General features: G+C 37.1%; 1 protein-coding gene across 2 annotated transcripts in view; it reads left to right on the top strand.

Annotated features, from left to right (window-relative positions):
• The window catches only part of LOC144965950 (uncharacterized), a 51,875-nt gene that overhangs the window by 5,813 nt on the left and 27,908 nt on the right, over positions 1–18,154 (top strand). For both annotated transcript variants that reach the window (XM_078901839.1, XM_078901838.1), the window contains exon 2: positions 6,312–6,384. In XM_078901839.1, the coding sequence (XP_078757965.1) occupies positions 6,312–6,384 (73 nt within the window). The remainder of the gene's footprint in view (positions 1–6,311; positions 6,385–18,154) is intronic.

Below are 18,154 nucleotides of genomic sequence, written 5' to 3'. Positions count from 1 at the left end.
TCATCATCACTGCAACTACCACTACCACATCATTACTACCACTACTACTACAACCACCAGCATCACATCATCCCTACCACTACTACTACAACTATCACCACCACCACTACATCATCATTACCATTACCACTACGACTACAACCACCACCACCACATCATCATTACTATTACAACCACCACCATCACCACATCATCACTACCACTACTACTGCAACCACCACCACCACATCATCATCACTGCGACTACCTATACTACTACAACCACCACTACCACACCATCATCACTACCACAACTACTACAACCACCACCACCACCACATCATCACTACCACTACTACTGCTACAACCACCATCACCTCCACATAATCATTACCACTACTACTACTACACTCACCACCACATCATCATCATCACTACCACGACTGCCACATCATCACTACCATTTGTACCACAACCACCATCACCACCACTACCACATTATTATCAGCACGACCACAACTACCACAACCACTATACCACCACCACATCATCATCACTACCACTACAACTTCAACCACCACCACCACCATATATATCATCATCACTACCACTACTACTACTACAATCACCACCACCATATATTCATCACTACCACTACTACTACAACAAACACTATCACATCTTCATCATCACTACCACCATTATTACAACCACCAACACCACATCATCCTCACTACCACCAGTACTACAATCTCTACCATTAGGTTTTGGCGCTTTAAAATAAGGAAACTTTGGGATTGTATTTGGCAATGTGTTATGTATCATAGTATAATTCTAATCAGTTATCTATTTAGAACTATACACTATGTAAACACAATGCCAAATACCATTCCAATTCCTATTTCTTGTGTGCGGAAATTCCTCTTTCGGCATTGAAATTCCCACGAGTGGTGTCTGAAACTCCTGTGAGCCAAATTTAAAGTTGGCGTCTCTGGTAATGGGTTACCTTTATGGCAAGGACACCTGATACAGTTGTCTTTGCTTTATGGATATATTGCTTACAGTCCAGGAGCCAACTAATCAAGTGACATACGGTGTGAAATATTGGCCCTAAATTCCTTAGGGCTGGAACTTCTCCCTTGTTGAACCCAAAGGGGTTATTGTATATGGATCATAGATCTCTAGACCCTCCTAAAATATCATAGAAAATAATTTTCTTCTAGTTTCTTCTTCAAGTCTCTTTTTTTTTTTAAATTTTTCAAATAGCATCTGACAAAAGCTTCACCTTACTATAATCGCCATCTCTTTTGTCCTAAAAATTATTTTAATAGATGCTAAAAATTACAATTTACGGTCATCTTTTCAGGATCTCATCATCACCCTCATCTCATGTGGCCCAGGTCGCATTTTATGTAAATTCTCGTGGCTGGTGTCTGATATCCCAACAATTTATTATATATAAGTTATATCTACACGCATGCATTGATGGTATGCAATAATATTCACCAAAACAATCTTAATCTTCACACACATTTGTGTTAAATTCAACGTTTGTAGTCTATTGCTATTCTCTCTCTCTCTCTCTCTCTCTCTCTCTCTCTCTCTCTCTCTCTCTCTCTCTCTCTCTCTCTCTCTCTCTCTCTCTCTCTCTCTCTCTTATTTTTTATTATTTTTTTTTGTTCACATTGATAGTAATCAGTCTTATTGGAAGAATAAGGACTAATCGTCTTTGTGACGATCTAAAATCAGCAAGAAACGATTGAGTAACGCCAGGTTCAGTCATTGTTTGTCATATATAAACAGTTGAATGACGTCATCCGCTCATCTCGTAGATGTTTATTTTGTGCATGTGTGTGTGTGAGAGAGAGAGAGAGTTCATAACTACTGTTGCTGCTTTAAAAGCTATAGATGTTTATTTTGTGTTTTGCTCTTTAGAATGTTCAGGTGTTGTCTTTTTTTTTTTTTTTTTTTTTACTACACTACCAGCTTTTCTACTCTTTCTGCATATCTATCTCTTCACGGTGCATAAGTATGCGTGCGCCGGATGTTTTTATGTGCACTGTGCACTAAGCACATCAGACAGGCTATGAAGCTAACACGATCGAATCGATTATTATCGAAGCTGTGTAGCCAGCATTTGACCTGGCAGAGTCCGTGTTAAGGGGACTACTTTTTATCCTTTGTGCCCGACCTAGTAAACCGCTTTCTAGGTCAGCTCTTCGTTTACCGTCAAACAAGTTGGTCCTCACTTATTGCGTGCTTTGTTCATTATTTCTAAAAATAAATATATCTAAGTAAAATCGAGATGATATGATACAATGTTGTGATGTCAATCATGGTCAACGGTACTGTCCTCATCAATGCATACAATTACAATGATAATATTCAGACCCCTTTCAATAGAACTCACTGCCCTCGTGTTTGCCAATCATATGGGGGTACGTGTTTGTCGTTTAGGACTGACTTCCTCTCTCTCTCTCTCTCTCTCTCTCTCTCTCTCTCTCTCTCTCTCTCTCTCTCTCTCTCTCTCTCTCTCTCTCTCTCTCTTCTTCTTTCTTTCTTTCTTCTCTCTTCTCTCTCTCTCTCTCTCTCTCTCTCTCTCTCTCTCTCTTTCTTCTTCTTCTTCTTCTTCTTCTTCTTCTTCTTCTTCTTCTTCTTCTTCTTCTTCTTCTTCTTCTTCTTCTTCTTTTGCTTTTTCTTTCACTATAGTATTGTAAAGCAAATTTAATTAAACATTTATCTAAGTCGACACTCATCTTTGGACCAAGCTAGAACTTCGAGTAAATAAATACATGTGTACATAAACTATGGATGGAATGACATTGATGTCACTCGTCTCTATGTTATGGTTTTTATACAGCTGGTGAATGTTGTGTACATTTTACCTCAACGCATAGCATCAATATTTAAACATAATGTATGGGCTATACAATAAGGACATGCATGCTTATGCTGGCGGGTCACAATTTATTTAAACCTGATGGGAAGAGTGATGGTCCCTGTTGGGGAAACGTGCTCTTGAACAAATCAGAAAATCATCCTTTAAATCCTGAGTCTATTTGAAGGAAGAGAAAATTAGAACTGGGCGCAAAAGGGGAAATTGTCGGTAAGTCAAAATTATCTTTTTTCTAGCATATAAAAAAAATAAATTTAACCAATGACTGCTAAATACTTAATTGTTTCATTTAAATTCCAAAACAATTGATTGAGGGACCTTAAAGATATAACTTGTTACAATACAACCCACCCTCCCCTGTTTGTTTTGTTTGTATGTTTTTTTTTTGTTCATCCGATTTTTTTCCATCTTTTGTTTTGGTTTAGACGTTTTTAGACTAGCCTTATATAAGATGATGAAAAAGATTTCCAATTTGACAATATCAATGCATAAGCGATAGTTTACCACGATATTATAGTTGTTTTGTTGTAAATATTTCATTACGCAAGGCCGTGTTTACTATTGAGTTAGGTGACCTTTATATACTCGAAATCATTGAAAAGATAAAAGACATTGCATTCATTTTGGTAACTTAGAGACGTTGTTTTTATGATTATATTTCATAGGCAAAGAACTTACTATCATTTGATTTCTTTTGGTCTCATCCTTCGGCTTATTCACAGCAAAAGATTACAAGCCAATAGACACACTGTTTCTGTTACCGATTATATTACATTTAAGAATGCCCATTGTGTATCGGTATCGCGCTCAAATCCACGCCTTCGAGTACTCTGCCCCACAAACGCGCCACACGTTGATGCTGTGGCATTTCTCTGAGAGGGCGTATAGTTCAAATTATTATTGGATCATTTAGATACATAATATTTCCATTAAATATCTCTACTATCGGTATCAGCATTTTAGGCCTTTATCTTTCGTTTTTCACCATTTACTCCTCATTTTCTTGATTATTTATATTGTTTATTGTTGTTTTTGTGGGTTGTTGTTTTTTTGTTGTTGTTGTTTTCAATTGTCATTTTCTTGGCCCTCTCCTTTTTTGAACCACTTTTCATTTCCTTGGCCATTTGGATATTTATTATAAACGCATAATCAACAAAATCGACAGCGATGTTTAATTCTTGAACTAGTACCTGGCGATAGATGGCAGTATCGGGTGTCATTAAAATTAAAAGTTAAAGTCGGGCAAATGTGATCACTAATTATGGCATCGGCGGTTCATTGGTGTCCCGCTTAGTAACAAAGTGGAGCGTGGTCAATGACTGAATGATTAACAATCATTACGGAATTCTGTCTCCGTTACTGGACTCACCACCCGACTCGAATCAGGTGTGTGGATGGGTAGTTACCTGAGGATGTGGTGAGTGTATTTGGAATGCTTGTACGAACATTTTTTAATAATAATAAGATAATTGTACAAATATCAACAAATAAAATGAAAAGGTCGCCTAATACTAATACGCCTAATGTCTCCGATTGCCGTACAAATTGACTCACTGCAGTGTCAAGACATTGTGATAATACTCATAAACTGAGCTGATTGATTCGGCTGTTTGGCATAATATACTCAGCTGGCGATCAATTAGTCATTTCGACGGTATGTCTTTAATTAAGAACGGCATTTTGCACATAGTTTCCTCTGTCTAGCCAGTCAGTAATGATTGGGTAGCTGGTTCTATCAGCTTAGTCGGAAAGTACTTTGGAGTAGACAAGAGTCGTACCATAAGGGGAATAAACTTTTATTTCATTCAGGCCGTTTAACAATAAAGTGCCCCATGTGCCTCAAGTACCAGTTTTCTTTTTATAATTCATGTGTCCAGTGGGCATTAGTACAGCGATGTTCGTAGTTGATATTAGCAGCGTAATATTGTAACTCCTATTTACCTGTATGCTAGTAAAGCATCTTTGATATTATTTCCTTCTCTTTCTTTACCTTTCCTCGCGAATTACTAATGGAATTTGACAGCGAGCCAGCTCTCTAGTATCAGGGCAGTGAATATATCATCGTGATAACTTGTACTTACAGGGGTAGAAATCTGTTATAATAACGCTTTGCTAAGACCGGCCTAGAATGGTGTCGGGATGGAGTAGTGTATACCGTTATTATTTTTTTCATAATAATACAGTCTTGTGGGCCTTGTTTTCCAGGATGTTAACTTAATTTTCTTACAGTATAATGTATGTTTGATATTATGAACTGTGGTGTGGTAAATATGGGGGGACTATAATTTGTGCATGCCGAAAGTTAAAACACGGCTTACTTCCTTGTTGTTTTTTCTTCTTCACAAAATGATAATGGGATGAAAAAGAAAGAGACAACGAATAGATAGATTTCTAGCGGAATCTTTTTAAAATATAATTTTAGATCTTGGCAATGGTTCACGGTCCCGATGTGATAGGTGGATTGCTTTCACTGAAGCTAAGTTCTGAGCATAGATGGCACTGTGCGCCGGTTCATTTCCCTCTTATTAAGTTGGTTTGACTTCTCACACGGTGTAAGGGGTTGGTATAAATTGTTGTTGATGAGTGAAACTGTTCCCTGTGCACCTGTTTGTTTCCTCTTTATATTTACCTGGCGGGTGAGTTAGAACATGAAATTAAAGGTCAAGGTTATTATCATTTCTTTCTTCTTTTTTTTTCCCGAAAGGTGGAGGAGGGTGGTAAAGAATGGGCGGTAATTAGGGTTTGTTCTTTTACTCTGCATGGCTTTGACTTTGTTTTGAGATTTAAAAAAAAAACAAAACAAAAAACACTCTAGTGTTGTCATATTTAATATGCATATTTGTATTTCTGATTGGGTCTATTTTATATGGCTTAAAGGACAATCATTCGTTGAGATTTATTAAAAATTTATACTATCAGCCCTATTCGGTCCGAATTTATATTTTTGATCTATTTTTAGAGGGTGGGGGACAACTACAGATGTCCGATTAACAAAAAAAAAACAGAGTCGTTTGGTCGCTTGTATGTTTAGTGCGTATATCATAACCAAGATAACTTTGAGGGGGGGGGGGGGGGGGGGGGGGGGGGGGGGGGGACGAAACAACACACTCGGGACAATGTTTTTTATCAAATGTTATGTTGATGGGTGCTTTTTGTGGTGATATTGACGTTATTAATCATACAAGACAGCTATGTTTTGAAGCCATGTTGTTAAGCTACCTGTGTCACAGTGTCACCCTCGGGCTTTGTGTGGTTTTCGCATTGGCTGGACAAAATTTGTTGTGATCTACAAGTAACGATGAGTGATGTAATGGAGACCTAATCTTTCGCTTTGGTTCCTTTCTCGTGCTGGGACAACGTGAACCATGAGGATTCTACGTGACGCTTTTCTTCTTTTCGAAACTCTGATCATGCCATACATGTATGTCTTTTTCAGATTGGTTTTCGGAACGTTATACCCAGCATACGCCTCGTACAAGGCAGTGAGGACCAAGAACGTCAAGGAATACGTAAGTAAATTATTTTCTGTCTCATACCCATTTATGTTTTTTTTTGTATGATTATGCTTCATAAAAAAGAAGTGTAACGGAGACGTGGTTGCTCATTGTTAGTCAGATGGAGTGCTCAATCTTCGGCTGTAAGGATAAATTCATATCCCGGCCCCACATTGATTCAACTATGATTCGGTTGCTGACAATTTTTAAAATCTGCTTCAAAGGATTGTGAGATAAATCAGCTTAGTATACAGGATGCAGCTCCAAGTGGCCCAAGAATTGAAGACATTTTTTTTTTTTTTGGTCATTACCATCTCCATCCACCGTACTCTATCCCCACAGTAGATCTGTTGGACGATACTGATTTAAATTGGACCCATGGCAGCATTTTAATTTGTTTCTGGGAGTTGCACATCATCACATACACCCCCCCCCCTCCCCGTTTCTCTCTCTCTCTCTCTCTCTCTCTCTCTCTCTCTCTCTCTCTCTCTCTCGGTCCGCGAGTGCAAATTAAATATTGTTGCCACATTCCAGACGTCGATCATCATCGTGTGTTTGAATGCTCAGATGATATCTTGCGTTTTAATCAATACCATTTGAATTCAGAGCAGTACAGTAACACATACTTAGCAGCAGCACGCGCACGAACTGCCACCAGCAGCAGGCAATCAATGATCGAGGATAGTTAGTATTATTTAACAGTTCCCCTCTGAACAATAGAAATAGGAGACATCCACATAAGAACCAACCCAGCCTTGTAATGCGACCTAGTTTTGAATAATGTTTTGGCGAAGTATTTCGACCGATGGAGATCAATGTTCATGATATATTTATAAGAGTCAAGGTTATTCAGCAAATTATTCTTTTTCAACAAAAAGGAGGCTCCATATCTCAACCGTGTACTCAGCCCCATTCATTTCCCTCGCCTCTTTTTCTCCTTGTCTCATGATGGTTAAATGGCGTAAAAATCACACACGCACACTAACCGTCTCCAAAATCTCTCTTTCTCTCACTTTGTCTATCTTTCAGTTTGCTTGTCTGTCGCTCTATCAGTCTGTTTGTCTGTCTTTCGGTCTACATCTACTACCTAGTTATGTTTTTGTATTTTTTAACGTAATTGAGTGAAAGCAATTGATAGGGAGGGTTGATGTAGACGGATGTAAGCGAGGGTGGGGGAGAGAAAGGGGGGTGTGTGGGGGGGGGGGGGGGGTGGTGGTAGAAATAGATGGAGGGAGAGGGGGGGGGGGGGGTTTGGCGGTGATGACATAAGCCTTATTCAGGATTCTATCGATCCTCCAAGTCGGGAGAGAAAACAAGCACTCTATCAGGTCAGACGATGGTGGAGTATTGGCTTGCCATTCAATTGCTCTTCTCCTCTTCTTCGACCATTTCCCTCCTATTACCTCCTCCATCAACCCATCCCGTTCTTGGATTATCTACCCTGTCATGGTTGTATTGTTCGTGACGAGACTGAGACAGCTCACTCCACCGTTTAGAGAGAGAGAGAGGGAGAGAGAGAGAGAGAGAGAGAGAGAGAGAGAGAGAGAGAGAGAGAGAGAGAGAGAGAGAGAGAGAGAGAATTAATTTCTGAACCAGGATTCGAACATGCACGGTCTTATGGTCAATTTATAATAATGAGTATAATATATTTTCGAGCTCTGCGCCATTGGTATGGCTTTTAATTCTTTCGGTTTTCTGAAAAATACACTAGTGTATCAACTGGTATATGTGGGTCTTGTGGTATGGCACTCTCATTCGGATCGGAAGGAATGGGGTTCGAGTCCCGCTCTGAGCGGCGCACAGTTGAGTTCTTGGCTCTTTACTCACATTCTCTCACCGCAATCATGTGTAAAATGAGTACCCGCCTGTTAACTGCTTTATCTATATCTATATCACAGTACTGATCTTCTACCCCCCCCCCCCCCCCCCCCCCCATTTTACTAACCCCCCCCCCCCCCCCCTCCTTTTTAGATTTTTCTAGTGAGGTTTCCCTCAGGCCCTGGCTTGAGACCTTTCCGTGAAAGAAATTTGCGGGAGTCTGGGAAAGTAAAAAATAAAACCAACAAAAAAAAAATCCACAAAAACTATGAGATATTTAACTTTTCCCTTTTTATCATGCACTGTTTTCAGGAACCGTTGGCTTACATTTGATGGGTTATATCCTGTGTGAATTCGAGATTTTGTCTGCCCCTCCGCCGTCCTGGTCAACTTAGTCGTGATTGGGTAGCTGGGGTCTGTTAGATATGGCGGAAAGTGCTTTGTGATAGACTGGCCGCCTAATCCAAGAGTAGCAAACAATAGCTATGTCCTTTTGATAACTTAATATCCTGCCAGCTCCCGATTTTCTTTCATATTGAAATGGAAGGTAATAAAGGCTATAGTATGAGGGGGGGGGGGGGGGGGGGGGGGGGGGGGGAGACGAAGATGATGTAATGGTGATGATGAAATTATAATGGAAATCCATTGGAGATCATATTATTATTTTTTTAGAATTGAGAATCGTCATCGTTCTCATCATCACCATTAGTATTATTTATTATTATTATTATTATTATTATTATTATTATTATTATTATTATTATTATTATTATATATTATTATTATTATTATTATTATTTATTTTTTTTTTTTTTTATTTATTATTTTTTTTTTTTTTATTTTTTTTTTTTAAATTTTTAATTTAAAAATTATTTTTAAAAAATTATTATTATTATTATTATTATTATTATTATTATTATTATTATTATTATTATTATTGTTGTTGTTGTTGTTGTTATGTTTTCCGAATAGATTGTCGATTCTGTATTTGTGATCAATACAAGGTGTGTACCTTTTTTATCGACTCCAAAGATTTGGCACAGCTGTGTAACAACCACACTGATAATAATACAATACACATCGCTAACTTTATTGAACATGTGTTTCAACTCGTATTATATCTTACATCGTTTATTTCACGCACTGCGTGCAGTTATGTAATAGGGTTAGTTTTGGGTAAATTTATCCTGAGGCGTTGCTAATGGGATCCCGTTTTGTTAGATACATTTTATTCATTCTATTATTTTCATAGGTACCACTTCACTCCGTTACAAAAAAAGCCTCTTTAAAAAAAAAACAAAAAACAAAAACAAATACATACACACACGCAAAACCCAACTCAAATATGAATAATTTATATTGGATTACTTCCAATCAAAACGAATTAAATATTGATGATTCGTTCGTAAACCCAATTTACGTGGAGTTTACATAATTTGTCGCTGAAAATGGTTTTATCCCGGAATGGTCATTGATTTCGCTTCATAAATTAATTTTTGCCGATACCAACCCACCCACTCATAACCAAAATCTTCTGAAAAATTGGTATTTTTATTCAATGCCAATTCCAAGTTTTAATAATATAATATTAATTTTAAAAGATAATAATCATAAACAATAATGTAACTTGTCAGAATATAATATTAATTTTAGAATATAATAATAATAATAATAAACAATAGTGTAACTTGTAAGATTTCATACAGATCAATATCCACCAAGTGTGCTCAAAGGGGTATCAAGTTTACAACAACACAGAACACTAATGTTATCTTCAGTATAATCAACTAAACACGAATTAGTTTGGACGGTGGGTGAATTCGACATGGATCGTCCACAGTGTTGATTTTTTGGGGGAAATCCGAATTGTTTGCCATCGATCTGTAGTGGTGATTACCCAGTTAACAGTTACTGCCATACTCTGTAAAAACTCATATTTAACAATTCGGTCAGAAAACTCGTCTTTCAGATGTCGACGGATTTAAATGACTTTCATCTCGGCAGAAACTCTGAAACCTGGGACTTTGTGAAGTTAAACTTCAGCTTGCATTCAACACCTCAATTATTTAAACCCTCGTCGAGCTTCAAACAGCAACGTTTTCTTTTTAATAGAATTAATGAATTTGATGTCACTCAGCTCTTTGTTTTAGCCTTTTAGGCTGTGCCAGAAAGGCGATTAATTCTCATTATTTTTGTGTGTTGGGTTACTATTGTTTCTATGTTACATAGTGCAATGTGATAATAATATTCTCTGTTGCGTGAGTCTCATATTACAATCCCTCTCTTTGTTCTCAAAACTCGCACGCTATCAATCAAGGAAGAGTGGATTTTAACGTTGATTATGATGCTCCTTATTTTTTGGATCCTAGAGTTGTTTGTTTGACCTTTACAAAACGAGATTGAGAGGGTTTTCTATTTATCAATACTATATTATATATTTTTAAGGCCTGTGATAATAGATAGTGGCCCTTCAAAGACATAAGACCCAATGAAAAAGTTAGTGGTCCTTCAGAGCTATTCGGGAGCCCGGGTGACAATAGAGGCAATGTAAACATTCTCTGGAGTAAAGCCGAGCCCTCTGATGAAGAATTAATCAAAATCGTTATGTATTGAATGCTTTGATATAACATAATCTCTCCAGCAATATAACATAATCTCTCCAGCAATAAGAGAATGAGAATTGTATTACTAATAGATAAGCGCCACCGTCAGGTCAGATCGAAGTGCTAACTTCATACGTCCATCTGCCCCAATCAAAAAAAAAAAAAAAGCCACCCCCCCCCCCCCCCCCCCCCCCCCCAAAATCAAAGCGTCATGGAAAATTCATTCTTACGATCTGTGAGATATTATAGTCTAGTGTTGTTTTGTTTAAATACGATCGTGTGCCATTCGAAGATGAGGGAAGATAAGATCGGTGAGAGGTTTTTAACCAATATGAAATGAAATCAGTGGATGGTTTTGCCCCGGGGCTGTGTGCACTTGACATGCATTATCTTGCTCGACTTGATTGTGTATGAGTACTTATCTGGATATCGTAGGAAACTGTGATAATTATAAATTTGCCTTTTTAGTTCCAGGTGATATAAACACAGCTTGTTCTTAATGAAATGTATTTTGGTTTTTATCTGGCCGGCTGGGGCGATGTATTATATTATGAAGCAATAAAAATCCATTGGGCTTGTTGGTACTGTTGAAATGCGCCATATAAATCTACATGTGGTATTTATTTATTTATTTAATTATTTATTTTTATTCGTGCTACTTCACTTCGCATCTCAAAACCCTTTGGCCATTAAGTAGTGTATTGAAATATTGATTTAATAACGAATCACACTGTTGATCAGAGTATGTTTATATTCCATTGTTTGTTTGTTTTTTAAACACGCTTAACTATTATACTTGACTGGCTCATTTAATCATAATCTATAAATTATTTTTTAAAATCTCGATATATTTTCTTGTTTTTAAGAAGTACTTTTTGCTGTTTATCTTTTTAAAGAATAATTCACTCCCATGGTGGGCGGGAGGTCACTTGCTGTGTCTTCTATCCCCTTTTATTTTAAGTTTTCCCAGTTGCTTTCTGACTTTGTATTGGAATGGGATTGTCTGTTTTTGTCCTGGCCCTTGCAGTGATCCTTAGCGGAGAGGGAAAAGTCAAATGTTTAAAATTAGTTTTTGGGAGATGATTTTTTTTCCTTTCTATTATGTATTATTGTTAGTTTTCTGTTTTGGATATCTGTATTCTGTAAACATTTGAATGTATTTCTCTCGGTGGCATCCTATTCTTGTGTCTGGATGAGACTTTGAGCTGATCTCAGACTAGGTACACTGAAAGTGTCCTCTTGGAATCTACATCTGTTCCCCGTTTGAAACAATTAATTCCCCTTTGTCTTATTTTTTCTTGGGTATCTTTATTTGTAATTTTATAAAACTAATTTTACTATCCCAGTTTCTTCCTTTTTACTGGCGCGGAGAGGACATTAATGTGTCGCGAGCGCCGTAAAACCCTTAAAAACAAAACAAACAAAAATAATAATTCAGTTATATTAACGATATTACTACTGTGTATATTATATGCTTGTGCGTTTTGTTTGTTTATCCCTTTCTGACGGATCTTATTCCAGTTGCACGTGCTTTTTTTAAATGTTTTGTTTTCTTTCGTGGGCGATCCTATAGGATGATGATGATGATGAGATGCTGTACCCTACTTATTAGAATCCCTCCCCACTTTTGCATTTTTACAATGTGTGGGGGGGGGGGGGGGGGGGGGGGGGGCGGGGTGCGTTTTCCTAGTTTATGCGTGTGTGTCAATGGGAGGGAGGGGGGGGGGGGGGGAATGCGTGTTTATGGGTTTATGGTTTGTGTGTGTGTGTGATAATATTATAGAAAATTCGACGCGCTTATCCGTCAACTGAGGGCTTTTGCCCTTGAACTCGTTTTAAGCGGATGAGATAAAATTAAATATGTATTCGTAGGCCTACCTTCGTGTTTTCATGGAAAAGACTAGTATGACTAGTATTAGTACCCAGACCGGAGTCAATGTTTCCACGCATTTCTTACCCCTCTTCTCCTTTGCTTTACTTTAATTCACTCAACCCTGACACCGACTATATCCGTAGTTTACCCGGGTTACTTTTACCTCATACCTATTCATTACATTTTTCTGAAACGAATTATAGGCGTAGTATCAAAGCTAATATTTTTAGTTTTTGCATGTAGTTTTTGCATGGTAGTTGAATAAAACCATCTATGTAAATGATCAACTTAAATACATTTTCCCCCCATTTTGAAAAGTAGCAAAAATCTCTAGGAGTGAGTGAGTTAACATGCCTGTTTATTCTGTACTCGCACTTTATTGGTGGGAAGGCGCGCGATTGTATATGTACGTTGAGGGAGGGCTCTCCCCCCCCCCCCCCCCCCCCCCCCACCACGCACACACACAAACATACACCTACTTTATATCTATAATCCTTGTGAGAGTTGTTAGCCTATAGAGGATCTGGAAAGTAAGATAAGCAAGGTTTTAGAATCAGAGTACCAGTTTCAAATCTTTTCTGTGGCTTTTCCAATTTATTTTAAACATGAATAGGCTGGGGGTTCCAACATTGCACACGAATTTCATTCATTCATTCATTCATTCATTCATTCATTCATTCATTCATTCATTCATTCATTCATCCATCCATCCATCCATCCATCCATCCATATTTTGTCTGAGACAACACAATATAATAGTATAATTTATTAGTTGCTTTTCTAAAGTGAAAATCACGTGTAGGCGTACTTGCCAAGATGATCGGAAGGAAAGTTGCAATAATTTAACTTTTGTGGAAGCTGGTGGTGGGGGGTGGGGTGGGGCAAAGTGGCCAAGTTGTTATAAGGCATTGCTCTGCGACCCGGAATGGGTGATATCTGTTGAATATCAGACGTTTCTTTGGTGGATTATCAATATTCCTCCATGGAATGCCTAGACTATGGTTATAACGATACCTCTCGGAAGGGCGTATTTCTTTCTTTAAAAAAATAATAAAACAATTAGGCCCATTTTCTCTCTCTCTCTCTCTCTCTCTCTCTCTCTCTCTCTCTCTCTCTCTCTCTCTCTCTCTCTCTCTCTCTCTCTCTCTCTCATTCGTATCTTCCCTCCCGCTGTTTGCTCTCATGTATGTATGGGTAAGAGGAAGAGTTGGAGCGCGTGTGTTTTTATGAGGGGTGGGGAGAATAATATAGCAGTAGAAATAAAAACCAGCCATTCACAAGGTGGTTAAGCGGGTGAGTTTTATTGTAGTATATATATATATATGTTAAACGCATGTGTTTAGTGATTCGAATGGCCATGAACAATAGATCCTTGGGTCGGGGAGTGGTCATTGACACTGAATCCCTCGACACCATCTGCAGAACAATGAAGGCAAACGTGTATTTGTCTCGAGGCCTATCGGAGCTTGTCCATAGCATTTCCTTCAACAGAACTCTGTACCAGAATTGCAACGTTATTTCGGGTAAGACGGAATGTTGAAAAATGTTTTTGGCCCGTTTAAGGGTTTAATTATAATATAAGGACATTCCTTCAATAAATTGATTTTGAGATTTTGGTGGAAAACAATATTTTGTTATTTTAGAAATAATATTATTGAAGTGCAGTTTATCAAAAATAAAGGCACGAAAAACTCGTTCAAAAAGGGTATAGGTAGTAAGACAAGTGTGAAAAACGGAAAGCTATTTTGCTATTTTCTCATTTATTTCTCAAGGGGTATGGGGTACTGTTTCAAATATTTCTCAGAATCTATTCCAAATATCACAGAGATTATGTCATCTTATAATTTATTTTGACAGGGTATTTGTGTTTTAACTTATAATCCAAATTAAAACATTTTAACATCAATTTTGTCATAAAATTTTAATTCGCAACTTTGTAATGTTCTTATAAAAATCTCATAAGCTAAAAGCTGTAAAATCTCTCTATGGTGACACAAAATGCTACAATGTTGATAAGAGGGAAGAATAAGGAGGTTATTCATTCATTAGTTTCTTTCGGAAAGTTTACCAAACGATTCTTTTACTTTTTAATGCCATACTCCTGAATGAATCAGGACGTAAAACGGGTATCAACATAGATAATATTTTTTTTTTTCACTCAAAATGTTTTTTAAAAATCCTTTTATGACGATACAGAATGATTAAAACCGCCCAATACATGTAATGCTTTTTATTTATTTATTTATTTATTATTTTTTTTTTTTGATTATTTTTTTTAGAAAAGACCCAAACCGTACCTTAAACTTGGCACTTGTTATGATGTTCATGCTTTTTAGAAAATATAATTTAAAGCTGGAATAGTTCTGCGTGGTTCTCAATCTCATTTTAACCGCAAAGTGTATACCTTCTTCTTCTTTACTTAGAAACTTTAAACCTTTCACTCCTCCAGAAGCATGAGCTATCAACGACACTCCTCCATCGGTCACGATTTTGAACTTCCATCTCCACTTAGTTGTCAACCTATTTTATTTTATATTTCAAGTCGTCTATCATTTTCATCACTCAATTAGCCTATAGGTGTATCTAAATTATATTTATGACTTCAAAAAGCGCAATACTGTAATACTTACCAATACAATCCACTAGTTAATTGTATCGATGTTTGTTCTTTGCTTAAAGATTTGCGTTGAAAAAAAACAAAAGCAAAGGAAGAAGAAAAAATTGTCGGGCAACACCATCTGTTGTCAGTGATGTTCGATCTGCCGTAGAAGGATGTTTTTGTTTGTTTAGTTTTTGTTTCATTATTGGTTTTGTTTGCCTGTATTTGTCTGGATAAATATAAGGATAATTGATAATATGATGATGATGTCAAGATGGAATAAAATTAAATTAGTGGCAAAATACATCCCACGAACTCATTATACCACAAAACAAAACTTCCTACTTCATCTGTGACCACATTTGCATTTTTAGTTCATTTTGTGCAATATTTCCCCTTTCTGCAAAATTGTTTTTACTCTGTTCTAATAATACTTCAAGAAGGTTTGTATACATTCTACATACTCTTCACCACAGGCATCTCATTTGTTGCAGTGTTGGTTTGCTTGGTATGAAATATATATATTTAAAGAAATATATGTCAATTATTATAAAGTTTAAGCGTGTAAATTATAAACTTGTCGTTTACAATAGCAACACGAATGTATTAGGGGGATAAAGAGAACGAAGCTGACGTCACAGCTCTTTGTTATTGTTTTTAGACAGCATGTTAGTGATAAGCTCTCGTTAAATTATATCAATCAGACTATAAACATTCAAGATTATGCGTAGTTTTTGTGTTTTGGTATGTTATATCCGGCTGGTGGATGTTGTGAGTATTTTAGCTACACACAAAGCATCAATACGCTTATGACCGATTTTGTCCCTTAATTGAATCGTTTAGGAAAGCAGATATTTGTCCAGTCTATGTGCCGAGGTGTTATCAAACTGGAATATCACCATTTGATTGTTCTGATTCCGAAATAAACGGGACATTGGTTCAAGATCATCACTGATGTATAGGTCTGAGTTGAGTCATTGGTTGATACGTATTCGCGCAGTTTTTCTACACCAATTATTACTTCCCACATCATTGCAGATCCATATGCTCGATTTTTGACTTCAATGATGGTTTGGTCATTGAAACGTTCCCCCTCGTCGTTGATATCACGAACTTTGTCTCTGGAATTAACTTCAAAAAAGAGACTCGTCTGTAAACAGAATGCCATCCCGCATCATTCTGATCTCATTCCTGGAGTTAATGAGCCTATCTCAGTCGAGCAACTTTGTGCAAAGTGTTCATCGTTTGGTCGAATTACGGGTTTGTAACAAACAGTTCAGCGTGAACTTTTGGTGCGACAACTGTTGCCTAGCAACGCTTATGTGAAATAAATATCAGAACGATTTTTGGTGCGCATTTACAACGTGTAAATTTTGTACCAACCTGTTAGGCGGTCCGCATCTGCTCCTCACCTGTGTCAATAAAGGCATGCGATAAATCAACAGTAAGAAGAAAAAAAAATGTCTACTTGTTAAAGGCATATATCTATACCACGTTCCAATATGTTTTTTTTTATTTGAGATAATAGCACATTCAAACTGTCTAGTTTCTTTTGTAAATGACTGTATAAGATGGTTCATGAGGAATTTGAAATGGTGCGGTGTTTTTTGTTTTTTGTTTTTGTTTTTTGGGGTTTTTAAAAAATATTTTTTGTATTACATTGTTGTTAATCGCTCATACTTACATTAATAGTGACATTAATATTAAGCATTTAGGGTTAGTGTTCACACATGCTAGACTTGTGGTATTGGTAGTTTAGGCACAAAGTTCCGATGACTGCTCTAGTCACATTTGCAAATCATTTTGGTTTGCTCCATCTTGTAAGCATATTGCTACTTTTTGAAGTTGCAGGTTTTTTCACTTTCCTTCAAAGATCTGCCAGGTTTGGTGTTGTGTTTTATGTTTGTTTGTTTGTTGTTTTTTTTGGGGGTTTTTTTTTTTAAGTCTTGGCGCTGGCACCCATACAATTACAATTACAAAGGAATAACATCGGAAAGGGCTTGATAATTTATTCAAAACTCACAGGTTCCACAACTAAAAGACAGCAATAAACCACACTACTGAGGGAGTGGACACGTCTTATTAATATGTATTCAGTCAGTGTCTCAAAATCTTCCCTTATTTGACAAATAAGTCGTAGACTTTTTTTTTTCTTTTTTTAATTGAGGTTGGTTGTCAGCCAGTCATATCCTTGTGTTATCAATCCATGCCTTGGGAGTTCTTATGGCAAGGGAATCCATTACTACTGCTTATTCGTTAACTTTTTGATCCAAAAAATGTGCAAATTGTTGTTTATTCAGTTGATTCACAATTTCTGTGCGTCTTTCTCCTTTGTCTTTCTTTATTTTTGCTTATACTTTGTTTCGCTCTATGGGGGAAAAGGGTGTCTGGTTTGAGTTGAACTGATTCTCTCTCCATCTATTCATAATGATAATTAAAAAAACAAATAATTATAAAATGATAAATTCCCTTTATTCATCCCCGAAGGGAAATTTTTCTCTAGGGTCTATTCCAAGGGAAGACTTGCAGTGCAGCGCCGCAAAGTGAGCTAAGGTGACTTGCTCAAGGTCACACAGCGCGACGGGTAGTCGAACTGGGCACTTTTCGGGTACGCAGCAAAGACCATACCGCTGAGCCACGGCTGTCCCATCTATCTATCTATCTATCTATCTATCTATCTATCTATCTATCTATCTATCTATCTATAGATAGAACGAAGATGACGTCACTCAGCCTTTTGTTTTTGCTTTTTGCCATCCATGTTTGTAATTCTCACTAAAATTTATTAACCAGACTATAAAACGATCAAGATTACTCATAGTTGTGTGTGGTGCTCCGTTATACTTCCGGATGGCAATGTTGTGAGTTTCTTAGCTGAGCGCACACTATCTA

This window comes from Berghia stephanieae, chromosome 2 (genome assembly GCF_034508935.2).
Source record: "Berghia stephanieae isolate SIO BIC M18660-M18661 chromosome 2, UCSD_Bste_1.3, whole genome shotgun sequence".
In the NCBI taxonomy this organism is placed as follows: domain Eukaryota; kingdom Metazoa; phylum Mollusca; class Gastropoda; order Nudibranchia; family Aeolidiidae; genus Berghia; species Berghia stephanieae.
This window is presented reverse-complemented; position numbering and strand designations above follow the sequence as displayed.